At 32.5% G+C, this 16,781-nt stretch overlaps 1 protein-coding gene across 1 annotated transcript in view; it reads right to left on the minus strand.

Annotated features, from left to right (window-relative positions):
• Nucleotides 1-16,781, minus strand: part of PLPPR5 (phospholipid phosphatase related 5) — a 171,641-nt gene that overhangs the window by 101,028 nt on the left and 53,832 nt on the right. Inside the window, exons 2-3 of the mRNA XM_031967129.1 lie at nucleotides 8,886-9,018; nucleotides 3,985-4,235 (exon numbers count right to left, since the gene is read on the minus strand). Of these exons, the coding sequence (XP_031822989.1) occupies nucleotides 3,985-4,235; nucleotides 8,886-9,018 (384 nt within the window). The remainder of the gene's footprint in view (nucleotides 1-3,984; nucleotides 4,236-8,885; nucleotides 9,019-16,781) is intronic.

Below are 16,781 nucleotides of genomic sequence, written 5' to 3' on the forward strand. Positions count from 1 at the left end.
TATACAAAAAGATAAAATGAATATTAGATAATTAGGTCTTATGACATTAGCATTCTAGATAGATTAAGAAAGATTTCATGTAGAAAGTAGAGCTCAAGCTGAGTTGTGTAAGAAATTAAGTTATTTAAGAGGCACAGTGGATAGAACACTAGAGCTGGAGTCTGAAAAACCCAAGTTCATATTCTTTCACAGACACTTACTAGTTGTATGACCTAGGTAAGTCACTTAACCTTTTTTTGCCTCAGCTTCCTCATCTGTAAAATGGCAATGATAATCGTACCTACCTCCTAGGGTTATTTGATGATCAAATGAGATGACAATTGTTAACACTTAGACCAGTATGTGGCACATAAGAGCTATAAATTTTTTGTTACTCCTCTTCTTCCTCCTTTTTCTTCCTCTTCTTCCTTCCTCTTTCTTCTTCCTCTTTTTCCTTCTTCCTCTTTTCCTCTTTATCCTTCTTCTTCTTCTCTAGGCCTCAGAGACAGCGAGTGAATAGGCTTGGAAATGGGAGATGTAGTGAAGGCATGAGGAACAGCAAGGGACAATTAATTGGATCACAGAATGTGGGAAGAGAAGCAATGTTTAATATCCAATGAACTCCAGTAGCCTCCTATTGCTTCCAGGAACAAATACAAAAATGTGATGTTTGACATTCAATGCTCTCTATAACAAAACCTCCTCCTATTTTTTATTCTTTATTCTTCAACAAGTATTCTTTGATCCAGGGACACTAGACTCCTGGCTGTTTCATAAACAAGACCTTCCATTGTTCACCCTCCTTCCTTTGCTCTGACTGCTGACCTCTCTGGTTTTCTTTAAGTTCCAACCAAAATTCTACCTTCTGCATAGGAAGAATTCCCTATACCTTTTAAATTCTGCTTCATTCTCTCTATTAAATATCTCCTATTATTTTCCATATAGTTTTCTTTCTCTATGTTTGTTTGTATCTTGTCCCCCATTAGATTGTGTTTCTTTTTTATATAATAGCTTTTTATTTTTCAAAAAATACCTGGTTTTCCACATTCACACTTGCAAAACCTTGTGTTCCCAATTTTTCTCCCTCTCTTCCTCCCTTCCTCTCCTCCTCTTCTCTCCCCTAGATATCAAGTAATTTACTTCAACAGTAAAATTAGAATAAACATGTGCAATCTTTCTAAACATTTTCACATTTATTATGCTGCACAAGAAAAATCAGGTCAAATAGGAGGAAAAAGCAAGCAAGCAAACAACAACAGCAAAAATGAAAATACTATGTTGTGATCCATGTTCAGTCCCTATAGCCCTCGCTCTGGATGCATATGGCTCTCTCCATCACAAGTCTATTGGAATTGGCCTGAATCACCTCCTTGTTGAAAAGAACCAAGTCCATCACTGTTGGCCCTCATATGATCATCTTGTTACTGTATATAATGTTCCCTTGGTTCTGCTCACTTCACTTAGCATCAATTCATATAAATCTCTCCAGGCTTCTTTGAAATCATTGCTGATCATTTCTTATAGAGTAATAATATTCCATTATATTTGTATACCATAACTTATTCAACCATTCCACTATTAAGTTTCTTGAGGGCAGGAACTGTTGTCTGCCTCATTTTATATCCTCAGTAATAAGCATAGTGACTGACACATAATTGGTGCTTGCTAAATGTGTAAATTGAATTAAATAAATCTAGAAGAATAGATTGGGGTTAAAATCTGAATGAGTTTAATTCCTAGATATATGATTTTATATTTGTTCCTAGAAGTAATAGTGATCCATTGGAATTTATCGCATGAGGGAGTGAAGTGGTCAGACAAATACTTTTTGGCAATTCTGTAAAGGGGAAATTGGAGAAGGAAGAGATAAGTTGGAGAGATTGAGAGATCAATTAGAAGCCCATTGAAAAAAATCTAGGCAAGAAGTACTGAAGGTCTGAATAACATGGCTAACCATTTGAGAAGAGAATCAGCAATATATTTGAAAGACTATCATGAAAATTGAAATGACAAAGCTGAGAAACTATGTCATCTGAGAGAGAGTGACAATTCAAGAATGATTCCAAGGTGGTGAATTTGGGTATAGACAATAATAGATTGATGCTCTCTACAGAAATAGGCAAATTCAAAAGGTGGGGAAGTTCTGTTCTTCCTTCTAATCAAGTGGTCTTTCATTATCTAACCTTTTTACCCCTAGTTCACTGTACTTAGAAATCAGCTCTCATGCATAAAAAGAAGCAAATAAAAGTTTCCAATCTGAAGCCAAATACTGGGTTAATATAAAGTGCAGTTTTATTGGTATCTCATATTGTTTATTCTGTTTTGTTGCTTAAAATGTGCATCCTTGCTATTTGTCTTTCAAAATTTAAAAATTTAAGGAGTTTGAACAAATAAGTTATTTTGTCTATTATAAATACTCAAATTAAACATAAAGGATATAGAAAGAAAGACACTATCTGTATTCAAAAAAGAATTGTTTTGTTGTATTACATTAAGGTTGTTTTTTCCTCATAAATTAAAAACAAAATTAAAAACCTGATGATTTTGACTTTTTTATGCCTTTCTAATTGTTCAGATATTACTGGAAGAATACATTCTAACTTACCATCTAGCTCTGTACTCTACTCTGTACTTACTTTTGCTAAGTACATGCTCTAAATTGTCTGATTTTAGACTCCTAATTCTCCATTAACAACTGGCTTCCAGGATCCTCTCTGGCCTTGGCCCACTTCAACCCTATTCTGTGTTCTATATCCTAGATCTCCTAGGCTGAAGTCCTTGTCCTGATTTCAGGACATAACCAATTATCCCCTTTGTTCTTGGAGCTTACGTAGTTAAAGCCTATAGAAAAGCAGTCTGTTCCAGCTTCCCTGACATGTTAAGAGTCAGAACTATGGTTGTATAAAAGGCATATGATTTTTAAGACAAGGCTAAGAATGAGTTTCTTAGTTACTGGGGTCAGCTCAAGAGGTGATTAACAACAAGCAGTTAGACCGAAAGATGGTCCATTGCCACACAGGTATATATTTTAGAAAATCATAAATACAGAACTGGGAGAGATTTTAGCTATCATTTGTTCCAAAATCCTCATTTTATAGATCATTAACTAGGCTCAAAGAAGTGAAGAAACTTGCAGAAAATCACACAGGTAGCAAATGTCTAAGGTAGGATTGGAATCCAGGCCTTCCTAACTCCAAGTCCAGTCCCATGCCCTTTCCATTATATCCCCAATAACCATCCTGTTAATAGTGACTTATTTTATTTAAGAAATAGTTGTCATAATTGATTGAGTACTTTATGGTAGTTATCCAAACCTACCCAATTTGTTCAGGAATTCAGGAATTAGGTATCTACCTATTGAACCCTATGCAGCTCTCCAAAATGCAGGCAAGGGAGGAAACCAACAGTCTCTAAAGGTCTGGCCTTGCAAACCCTAGTATGAATTGATAGTGAATATGATACAGGAAAAGGAAAATATAATTTAGAGGGCCATGTGGGAGTGTTTATATGAATAAATATTATAGCATCATGACCAAGAAGGACAAGAACCCTGTTCACAAGAAGGATGTTTGATAATATGAAGCACATAATAAAGTCTCATCAAAGAAATTATGGAAAATGACTATGTAAAGATGCCTTGCTAATTTTCTTAATTGAGTTATTGTTCCAAGTTCATGAGAAAAATTGAAGGACAGATTCATCCCCATTAAATCCTATTTAATCGAAAGATAAACACATCTACAAATAGAAACACTAATGACTACATATTTTTTAATGCAGCCAACCACCAAAAGCAGCCCCACACATCTTCATGAGAGCCAAGAGACTTAATTTTACCCCCAGTACCTATAACCATTATTAAAAATAAATTAAATGTTCAGAGTAAAGTTAACAATATGCTATTAAGTGACTTTTATAATAGCAGGGAAAAATAAAAATGCATCAACTGTTAATGCTAACATTTAATTGGATAATACAGAAAAAAAATTGCTAATCCTTACTTACTGCCAGATACATCGCTGCATACACACTCAGAGCTGCTTCTTTGGAAGGGAAGGTTTTTCTAGCTCTCATGATGAGATCTGGGTTACCAGTACAGGCCTCTTCACCACTGATGAACTGTGTGAGCTGCTGACATCCAAGAGCCGTGTAGTTGGGCTTGCAGAGTGCAAGAAAATGTGGAGCCAGATTCCCTGTCACTACCTGTCCGGCATTCACAAAGATATCTGTAGCAAACAGCCCAAATGTATAAATCCCTGAGGAAGAAAGGAAAGAGTGAATCCCTTAGGTTACCTTAGACTCTAGTAGACAATAAATCAACAGGGAAAACATTTTGGGAACCACCAACATTTTATACATATGGCCCTCTCTTCTTCCCTCCACCTCCTTTCCTTAACCATCTGGAGTGGCGGGAGTGTTAAATTATTTAAGACTCTTGAGTGTTGTGTTCAGCTGTCTGCCACTAGCTATAATTTCATGCCTGGAATGTTTATAAGACAGAACTTGCAGGATGAAAATGTATTCTGGAATCTTGGCACAATAACTATGTTTAAGGCTCAAACTTAGGTTTCACCTACTTTAGAAATTCCCTTATAGGTTCCCTTAGTTGTTATTACCATCACTGCATTCATCTTTTTCCTATAAAACTTGTATTTAACTATCCTTGTGCATATTATTAATTCCTCCCCAATAAAAGATAAATTCCTTGAGGGCAGAGATAGCCTCACATATGTACTTATATCCCCTGCGCCTAGCACAGTGTTTAGTACATAAATAATTGATGCTAGATTGCTTCAGAAATGTGACTTGTATATTCAAAGCATTTTATCAGAATCTATATTGTTAGTTATGGTATTATATTGAGATCTACATTTCTTCTTTTATCTAGAAATATTTTCATCAGTCTACTAAAATGCAAACTTAAAAAGGCAAAGTATTATTTTGTGAGGTATATTTCTATAGTCTTCATATAAATATTTTTGATGGAGTTGCCAATTAGCAGTAAAAGTCAATGCCATTTTATTACATTATCATGAAAAATCTTAAATGAAGAAAAATGGTTTTAGAGGAATATCAAATTGCGTCAGAAACAAATCTTAAATAAATAACTAAATAATAGCTAATTGATCTTGGACTATCAGTTTTAATGACTTGGGATCATGTGAACATGCATGGGTATTACAAATTAATTCTGATAAAAACAATAAAATCATGATATTTAAATTATTATTAAAATAATGGGAAGATAAATTATTTTGAGTTATTTTAAATAATAAGATCAAATGTCAAGAACTACTTTCTTACACATAACATTTGCTGAAACTATGTTACTCCAGTATTAAAAAAAAATCCTCCTATAATCATTAACAATTCTAAGAAGGTAGTCTAAGGCCAAGGTAAACCACTTCAATATTGCCAAGAAAGTTTTTAAAAATATAAAAAAGTAAAATAAATCCTTTATAATATGAATTTTCTATCATTTTCATCAATACCTCTAGATCCTGTGAGACTAGAATTAGTTTTTGTGCAGATTGATGAGCAAAAGAAACATTGAAAGAAATTTTTATTTTGTTTTGTTTTTCATTTTTGGTGGTGGGGATGGAAACATAAAAGTCTTATGTTTAAAGCAAAGAAAGAAATATTTAGTCCTTAAAAATTTCTTTGGTAGGTTTCTTAATTTTTTAAAAATCCAGGTATAGAAAATAGGGTTTAGAACAGTTTTTTTTTCTCTATGCATGATCATAACTTAATACTTTTTTTTGGCCCACAGTAAATCCAGACACAGGGCCAAATGCATCTACCAATGCATGTCTTCCAGAATTGTCAAGGAGCACTAGGATTTGGCCAAGATCACATAACTTAGTGTTCCCAAGTTCCCTGACCAGTTCTATCATTATGACTTGCTATCTCTTTCAGTGACTACAGGTAAAGTAAGGTGACAATGAGGCTAACTGGGTGCCCCTCTTCAACAATAATATGCTTTTGTTATAACCTACTAGCAAGAAATAAACCTAATTTCTTCTAAAATTAAAACAATCAAATAAAATAGTTTAATCACTTCCTTGGTATAGAATAATGCTCAGGACATCATTATAGATTTGAATATTGCTTTCAAAAATTACTAGCTATGTGACCAGAGGAAAAGTTTTTCAATTTCTCTAAAGATCAGTTTTCTGATATGTAAAATGAAGATGATATTTAAGGGATCAAATGATATCTTAGGTTCAATGAACTTAAGGAAGTTTTTAAGTATTTTATTTTAAAAAGTTATATAATGCTATATAAACATCAACTATTATTATCCTATCAAACTCATACTTAAATTGTAAAAAATAAATATTCCTCAAATTTTATTTTTAATGGGAAGATATGACTATGGATAATTGGGGGGGGGATTTTAACAACAATAAAACATTTATTATTCACCAGGGAATTAAATCTCATCATATTAATAGTCAAATTATATCATACTTCTTTTCCAAAAATCTTGTCTAAAATAGTGTTCCAGATTACAAATTTGCTCATAAGTATCCTCTCTAGAAACATACATTTCATTTAAATGGAATTATTCTCTTGTCAACTCAATTACCTTTTTTCTCATGAAAATAACATGAAAAATAGTTTATAAGTATGTGGCCAGTTACTGACAATCAACAAGCACTTACTAAGTCCTTATTACGTGTCAAGAAATGTGACAATTCACAAACTCCCAATGTATGTCATTTAGAATTACAACTCAAATGGTCAATATATCAACTCCAATGCAAACCTTTTTTTTTTAGTAGAACACAATAATAATCAATCAAAGAAGGTCTTATGATCAAAAGTTTACCTTAAAATGTGATGTCCCAGTTTATAAAAATTTTTCCCTATTCTATAATAGAGTCTTGAGAAGGCCCAAGGAGAGAGGTTGTTAATCTTTTAGAGATTGTGGATTTAACAGTCTCATCATGCCTACTGAGGCCTTCATAGAATAATGATTTTTTTTCTTAATTCATAACTGAAGGAAGGCTAATATTTTAGTTAGAAGTTAGTGAAAATAAGATTGTAATTTACTCTAAATTCATGGACTCCTGAAATCTATCCCACAAACCAAACTTAAGAAGATAGACCTCTAAAGATTAGCACTTTGCCAATTGATTTCTGATATGACTATGTTAGTGTAGATATGGAACTGGGAAGAGATATCGCATTCCTGGTCTTTTCCACACCCCCAACTCCAATTTTCTAAAAAGCATCTCAGGACTGATTATAGAAGGCTTATTCTGTAGTATTTATTCTTCAAGTACATTTTGTGGGCCAAAATAGCACAGGTTTTAAAAAGAAAAATGTTTCACAAAAACTAAGGAATTAGAATTTGTATGATTATGGACATGAAGATAAATTGATGATATTTATGAAACACTTAATGGTTTACTTTGAAAGGTGCAATTTAACATATGAGCTGGAGTGTGGGAAAGCTTAAATTGCTAAAACAAATTTGATGAGTTTGAGGCTTTTTTTCTAAGTAGGTAATTAGTACTGATGGGGCTTTTTGGAAATTTCATGATAAATTTTCACATAAGGAATTATTATGTGTGTAAATATAGACTTTTAACATGATCAACAATCAGAATGGCAGCATAATTAAAGGAATTTAGTTTTCATTGCTCTATAAAGGGAAAATATAACCTGCTATTATGCTTAATGGTCATCTTAATAGATGAATTAGACAGCAATATGAAATCCTTTTTCATCTCAATCTTGACAATAAGAAGTCACAAAACTGAAGACTGACAGAGAACAAGGATATCTCCTACTTAGGAAGGAAATACTGACACAGAACAAAATTGAACTTCACTGTATGGAAGAGGGAAATAATAATCTCCCTATATGTATTTCATTAATTTTCTAACTGACATATTATTTTGTACTGTATCTCCAAAGAAGTGAATTTTTCTTTTATCCAAATTTTACTAATTATAAATGATCTTCAGTAATTTAGCACCCTGGGATTCAACATTCAGGACAACATTCAGTATAATGCAATATTGAAGTTGATAAATTTTGGATAAATACAACACATAAAACATTTGTTTTGCCTCATGGTTACCTAACTTTAGGTAGGTTTATGCCTTTTAACATAAAGAACCATTTTTATGTCTCTACTGACAATTTCCAGAAATTTAGTTTAGATATATTACATATTATAAGACTTCATATGAAACTAAAAAGTAACATTTTCCCAGGAATCTATATATGCCTGCATGGGGGAAGCTATTTTTGACTCTAATCTACAAATACAGACAAATACATAGGCAATGAAAGAACCCTGAAGTGAATATATTATGTAACCCACAAACTGTCTTCCAGATGCCCAGGAAACTCAATGGAAAGTGAAAAATCCACTCAACCTCACCCCCCACCTTTGCATTTTCTTTTCAGGTCACATGATGTCAAATAATCTACTTCAATTCTTAAAAAAAAAAACAGGGTGAAACATTCCATTTATAGTTACAATGGCTAATAAAGTATTCTGGTCATTTTTTATAATTCTAGATCTTATTGTAAATAAGTGTTTCAAAAATGTCAAGATAAAATGTCCCACAGTATCTGAAAACAAAATGTTTACAAGAAAGTTTTGTTTTAAAATCAAATTAATAAATATTAGAGATAACTGAATAATATTGCTGGGGGTTTGAATTGTTACTTTGTACATGAGCAGCTTTTCAAAAATAGTGAAACGAGAGGCAGTTAAATGGTACAGTGTATAGAGTACCAGCCCTGAAGTCAGCAGGACCTGAGTTCAAATCCAGCTTCAGATACTTAATGTTTCCTAACTGTGTGACCCTGGGCAAGTCACTCAACCCTAACTACCTCAGCCAAAAATGAAATAGTGAAAAAAAATTAGTATAATGAACACATACCAAGAAACCGGACAGTTCTGCGTACTAGTGGATTTATATAGCAACAGTCTCCGGTTAAAATAGTTTTTTCTTGATTTTCAAAATCCCTTGTGGCTAGTTGTAGGCAAAATACAGCAGTTTCTCCAACTATGATCTGAAAGGAAAAGAACAGAAAATGAGAACACATTAGAATTTAGTGAGTATAAATGCTAATGATGCAAAAATTATTTGTATTTATACGTAAAAATTGACCCATATTAAAAGGTTATGATCCCTGTGAAAAACTCTTGCCATATACTATTTTATTTTCCTTGACCAAATTCCAACTTTGATTGCAAAAAATCCATCTTATATATAGCAGATTTTTGGAAAAAGTCAATTCAAGAAAGTAATGAATAAATTATGAATTTAAATAGAATAATAAGAGAACTTTTTTTTTTCCCTTTCTCATTTAGACTAAAAAGCAGCATAAAAAACTTTTAAGGAAATATTTTCTTTGAGAAACCTAATTGGATTAGCACATTGAATATTGTATTGGTAAACTCAAAATGTTAAATGACGGGGAACTATGGAGAATGCTATTTAAATTTCTGAAAAGTTTCAAAAATAGTACTTTAATGAATCTGTGATCTCATTGGCATAGGTATTACCTCTACTGGTTTAGTTTACAACTCATGTATTATACAGTATCATATGGTATTTTGTCCATGTCCTCCCATGAATACTCAAAGAGCATCTATCCATTACAATGAAGGCCTTCTCCTATTCTGTCTAACGTTTTCTGTGTAACAATACAATATTGAGATCATGTTATAATTTGCTAAATCATTTTGTCATAATTAGATAAATAATGTGTTCATGCTGAGATATATCTGTGTACACCATTTTGAAGATGTCATTCATCATATACTTAAAAATTACAGCTTATGATAATAGAAGCATTTATATAGCATGTTAAGGTTTGCAAAGGAGTTTACAAATATCTCATTTTATCCTTACCATAAACCTGGGAAGTCAGTGTCATTGTTATCCTCACAGATGAGGAAACTAAAGCAGATACAGGTTCAGGGACTTAGCCAGCATTACACAGCTAGTAAGCATCTAAAGCCAGCATTTTACTCAGGTCTTCTTGACTCTGGGTCTAGAACTCAATTTATTGTGCCACCTGCCAACATTTAGGGTCTCTTCAAGCTCTGTAATTCTATAACTCCATGATTTCATGATTTATTCTAAATCTGTCTGTCAATGTTGAAAGATTCCCTTAATTTCCAATTTGGGATTACCATGAAAAGAACTACCTTAATTATTCTTATAGATATGGATTCCTGTCCTTTTTGACTTATGTAGGTTATAGGTCCAGTAGTAAAATTACTGAATCAAATAGTATGCCCTGTTTTATAACTTTATGGGCATAGTTCTAAATTAATTTCCTCCTTATTTGAATAGATTTTCATTTGAGCATCTTGATTTTATGAGATAATTCCTCCCCGGTTGCTCATTTTTCCTAAGTATATCAATCCTCTATTTTTAAACAATTAAAATGTGACAAAACTGCTTCTAAACTCTTTTATTTAATTCTCTCTCTTGCCCTTGATGATATTAGGATTCTAGGGAAATTTGGTCTTATATTCAAAATTAGAATATAAATACCATTTCCTATTACTTACTTATATTTATCTTTTCATATTATTCTTGATCCATGAGTTTTTATTACAAAGTTTTGTTCAGTAATTTTATCAGTAATGCTTAGAAGCTCTCTATTTCATTAAAGGTTCCTTTATCCTTTTTTAAGATTAAGCTCAGTTTGGTAAATAAGTTAGTTTTAGTTATACACCTATATCTTTTATCTTTTAAAATTTAGTATTTCAAGTTCTCCATTTTTTTATTGTGGTAATTACTAATTATTGAAGGATCCTGACTCTGTCTCCTATGTACTTAGATTTTTTTTTAAATGAATACTTACAGTATTTTTTCTTTCCCCTGGAACCTCTAGATTTTGCCTATAATGTTTCTCAATTTTTCATGTTGGAATTTGTTTCAGGAGGTGCCTAGTTGATTATTTCTATTTTCACTCTACCCTCTGGTTCTACAAGATACAGACAGTTTTTTCCTGAAATTTCCTGAAATATCATGTCCATTTTCTTTTTTAATCATGCCTTTCAGTATTTCAGTGATTCTTGGTTTATCTCCTTGATTTTTTTAGGTCAATAATTTTTATATAAGTTTCCAAAATTTTCTAGGAGGTTTTCAGCTTTTAAAATGTTTTAATATTTCTTGTTATCTTTCAAATTTTTAATTTGTTTGTTCCATTCTATTCCTTGGGAAATGTCTTGTACTTCTTATGCTAAGCTGTCAATTTTCCTTCAGCTTTTTCCAATAGAGACCTCTATTATCTTTTTCACCTGCATTTTCTTAATCTTAAAATCACGGTTATGCTTAAAATAGTATTGCTTCAGTTCTTCTAGGAATTCTAATTGAGCTTATGGATAAATGGTTTTTCCTTGAGGATTTTTTGAAGACATTCTTTTCTCATGGGTTTGTTTCTTGGATGTCCTTGACACCATAATAGTTCTTTCTGATTTGATTCTTTTCTTATTTAATCTATTCTTCCTAACTTACTTCTTATGGCTAAACTCTTAGTACTTCTATAGGGAATGACTGGGCCATACTTGGTCCTGTATTGTCTTCCTGAATCCAACAGTCCATCCCACCAGTTAGTTGCCTAGTTGTTACAAACTTGTATTTATCATCAATTTTAATAGGCAACAATAGGCCAATAGACTATTCATAATTCTTAAGTATCTTTAGAATCTTGAGATGGAAAAAAAAAAGAATCTTGAGATGGTTGCAATTTAAGAGTCCTAAATTCACCTTTTTCTGATTTTTATATATTTTGCATATATCTATAAATGCGTGTTATTTCTTCCCATTAGTTTAAAAATCTCATGGAAAAGGTCTGTTTTCCAAACCTGGCACATAGACATTTAATCAATGTCTGACTAGTTGATTTAATTGGAATGTAGGGTGGGGGGATGAAGTAAGGTGAAAAGAAGTAAAAAAAAAAACAAACAGATTGAAATTATATGGGAAACTGCTTTGAAAGCCATGGTCAAGAGTTTGTACTTCATTTGGTGGTCAAAGGGATGCCATTGAAAGTTTTAGAAAACATTCTTTATGCTTTGTTTAAACCATTTTCAGGATGGAACTTTTCCTCTAACCCAACTATTAAAGAGGGTTATTCTAAACATCCCCCCACTGAAACTCATTTCAGATATCTAACCGGGCAAATTCTATTTAACTGAGTAAGTTGTTGATACAGGCATTTTCTGCAGCAAGTGCATGTGGGACTCATTCTGGCATCCCACAGAACATTGTAATTAGACACAAAATGCTAGCAAGTAACACCACTGGAGAATGCTAATGCTGACATCTTAAACCTCTAACTACTGCGCAAGAGGGAAAATTCTGAAACCAGGTGATTTCCAATGACATTTTTATAACTCTTGCTGTAATGCTTTATAATTCACTTCTATAGCTATTAGTTCACATATAATACCCCCAAGAAATACAGGGCAGAGGTTGTCTTGGCTTGCCATAAAATACTTCTCTTCCAATTTAATTGAGAATATTTCTTTCTAAGGTTAAAAAAAATTGACCTAAGTCCTTTTTTAAAGAAAAGATTAATTGAAAGGAAGTTTGATTTAGTTATAATTTTCTTTTATTTTTCAATGGTAGGTTCTTTCTGACATATATATATATATCCTTTTTCTCGGTTTCCTTTCCCTTTTCAATATTATATCTTATAGCTCTCCATAGAAAAACTCTCACCCAAACACTTGTCCAGGCACCAGTTAGCCGAGTTTAAAGCTAACTTCATATCACAAGTTGGTTTCATGATGTTTCCTGAGGGGAGCAGATTCATATTTGTTCCCCCAATTCAAAGATAGCTGAGAAAGAACACATCCCTTCCCCCTTGAGTTACAGTCTACCTTACCTAAAAACTTTTGGTCATAAGACTTTCCTTAATTGATTATTTTTGTAGTATGTTAAAAAGATTTTACCTTGGACTTTGACATATTGATCATTTGAGTTGTAATTCTAAATGAATTATAATTTGAGGATTTCTGAATTGTCACATTGCTTGACACATACAAAGCACTTAAGAAGTGTTTGTTGAATTTCAGTAATTGGTCATATACATGTGAACTATTTGTCATGTTACTTTCATGAGAAAAAATATAATTGAGTTGACAAGAGAATAATTCCATTTAAATGAAATGCTTGTTTCAAAAGATAATAGTAAGAAAATTTGTGATTGGAACCCTATTTTAGATAGGATCTTTGGGAAATAGGTATGGTTCAAGAGTCCCTCTCAAACACACACACACACACACACACACACACACACACACAAATGTGCCAGAAATTCCCTGGATGTGGGATCTTATATAGCCACCTTGGAGCCCTAATACTGTACTATGGCACAGTACAAATTCTATTCTTCAAAACTGAGCAAATATACAAACTTCTTTTCAGTTAGTTATTTGAATCTTTTCAATCTGCACAGAGAGAAAGAGACAGAGACAGAGACAGAGACAGAGAGACACAGAGAGAGACAGAAAGAGAGACAGAGAGAGAGAGAGAGAGACAGAAAGAGAGACACAGAGAGAGATACACACACACACACACAGAGACAGAGAGAGAGTTATAGAGATATATCATGTTCATGTCTAACACTGGTGATCATTACATGAAACCTAAGCAATCATATTGTGCTATAATAGAAATCTATGGAAAATTACTTCACACAGTCTATATCACTGTCAAAATGAATTACTTATTGTTGTTTCAACACTTGGCATTCCAAGTCCCATCTCCATTGTTTGGAATGAATTCTTTCCTCCCCTCTATTCAGTTACCATGGAAGTCTTTCCTAATCCCTTGATTCCTCAAATTAAATTGTTTGTGCACTCACTTTTCCCCAATTGTAAGCTCTTTGCTAGCAAGAACTATCTTTCCTTTAGTCTTTGTATTTCAAGAAGCTAGAATAGTCCCTTTCATATACTTGACACAGTCAATGGTTATCAGATGAATTGTTAAATAGCATAACTACTGATAAGGGGGTAATTCATAAAAGGTGTCTTCCAGGATTAGATAAATCTTAGTATGTTAGCACTTTTAATGTCTTTCTATTAGTGTAGTTCAGTGAGTAGGGAGTATTCCACCTGGTTTCTCTGATACCCACTATAAAGGAAATTGACCTTTTTATTATGTTTCTGAAAGAAGGCAATGGGAGGCCTCCTATGCCCAGAATTTTCACTTCATCTTCATTTCCCATTGATGCTAAGGTTACTCACATTATCTGCCATTTCTCAAAGACTTTTATTTCATCATGCCTATCATTCTCCTACTTTTACTTACATTTTGATTTATAAATGTAACCTTTGTCATTATTTAAGTCATGGAAACCTGCTGACCCCCACCTCCATACTTTAACCTCCTTATCTGTCTCTGGTATTTATTATAAGAATATATATTATACATATTTTTATATATGTGTGTGTATATATATACACATTTACACATACATATATATTTATTATATGAATATACTATACAAGAGACAAGGATATATGTAATAAAGCAGGGAAGGATAAGCAGGTTCTTGATGACTTTCTCTCTCTCTGGCTTCTCTGCAAATTCATTGAAACCATTGAACCATTGATAAGGTTCTTTATCTTTCTGTGTCGTTTTTGTAGGATCAACATTGTGCTAAAATTTTTTTTCTTCAAGAACACAGGAAATCTAGGAGGGGAAGGAAGGTAAGAAGGAAGTATTCCTAGCATGAAGAAGGCCAGTACAATGGCCATGTATAAAGAAAATTGAGAAGACCATATTCACTAGATCATAGAGTACATAAAGAAAAGAAGTATACCAAATTGTGAATGGTTTTAAATGCCAAAAAGAAGAGTTTATATTTAATCTTACCTAGGTAACTGTTAGTCTCTGTAATTTATTGAGCAAAGAAACTATATGGTCTAAACATGCTTTGGGGAAATCATTTGGCAACTAGAGGTTGAATTGGAAGGGTAGAACATGAGAAGAAACTAGGTCCATTAAACAACCAATGTGATAGTCTGGAGAAAAGGAACTAGGAAAAGCCCTGAAGTAAAGTAGGGATTGCAGTAGTAAACAAAAGAGGATAGATGTGAAAGATTATGTGACAAGATTTAGCAACTAATTATATGCGTGAGCTAAGGGAGACAAATGTTGAGAATGACAATTAGGTTATAAATCTAGTTGACTGGAAGACCAAAATAATATTTCATATGTATGTGTATTTATGTTGTATATGTGTATGTATGTATATAATAGAACATGTATTCTATAATATGTTATAGAATTATATTTTAGAATGGAGAATTTTATAGAATATACATTCTATAGAATTTTATAGAATATATATTCTTTAATATAGAATTACATATTATTATATAGAATATATCCCATAGAATTTATGGAGAGAATATATTATATAGAGAATGCATATACTTTATAGATCATATTGAACTAAAGTTGAGCCTTAAAAGTAGGATGGACTTTAAAGTCCTGAAAAAGGAAAATGAAGGCAAAAATATTCAGGGTATGTTTGGAGAAGAAGATTTATGTCAGTCTGGCCATTCCAAAATTTATACAGGAATGCAAAGAAAGATAATTCAGGAGATATAGATTATGTAAGTGCTTAGACTGCTTCCTGAATTTCTTTGATCCTCAGCTTCCTCAAGTGAAAATTAGAAAATGGAAGTAGATAATCTCTAAATTCTCTTCCAGAGCTAAATACATGTTTTTAACTAGAGGGTTTGTAGTGTGATAATGATGATGGGATTGTATTGATGACTTTTGTTCCTACATTAGAATCATTTGTGGATATATAGCTTTACCCCATCCCCTTCTCTTCTGGCCCACACTTTACCCTTATATTTCATCATATTTCATAACAACAGGGAAAAAAAATATTCCAAATCAATCAAGACATTTAAAAAGCAAACAAAACCAAATTTAAAACCTCCTAAATTCATTCCTCATTTAACTCTTTGGAAATAGACATATACAATACATATGATATAATACATACAATAATATAAATTAGAAATGACTGATTAATTCCCAGGCAAACCCACCAAAGCTTATTTAATTAATAACATTGTTGAAGTTTTACGCATATTTTTTGAATAGATAGTAATAACAATAATAATATATCTACTATTTATATGGCATTTTAAAGTTTGTGAAGCCATTTACATGTTATCTTATTTAATCACCATAATAACTCTATGGGGTAAGCAGTATTATTATCCCCATTTTCCAGATAAGAAAGTATGGCTAAAAGAGGTGAAGTTAATTCCTCAGAGACACAAATATAAATCCCACATCTTCCAAATCCAGCACTCTATCCACCACCACTTAGTATGCTGTCAAAATCAATATATTTGAACATTTTAGCTATAAATGCTACCTATATCCTGGATAGTTTCTAGAAAGAGAAAAGGCTTGAAAAAATTCATCCAGAACAAATGCAAGCTTTGGAACACAGACAAAAATCATATAAAATAGATTACTATCAGCTCAGACTTTGGATTAAAAGTGGAAAAGAGAAGAGCAAACATGGCAGCTATGGGTACAGACTGGAAAGAGGTTCTATGGAAAGGGTGGGACTGCAGATCAGAAGTAGAGCAAGGTGACAAGTATGTGTGGTAAGGAAAGGAATTTTCCTACAATTTTCTATAAGCCTGAACTGAATCAGACTCTTAAACAGTTTAAAGGTACCTGTTAGATGGCTGAGGCAGTGGCAACCATAACAAGGATCTGAGAAGTGAATGCATGTTTAAACATTTTCACCAACTTTTTCCAAGTGAG

Source organism: Sarcophilus harrisii, chromosome 4, assembly GCF_902635505.1.
Source record: "Sarcophilus harrisii chromosome 4, mSarHar1.11, whole genome shotgun sequence".
In the NCBI taxonomy this organism is placed as follows: Eukaryota; Metazoa; Chordata; class Mammalia; order Dasyuromorphia; family Dasyuridae; genus Sarcophilus; species Sarcophilus harrisii.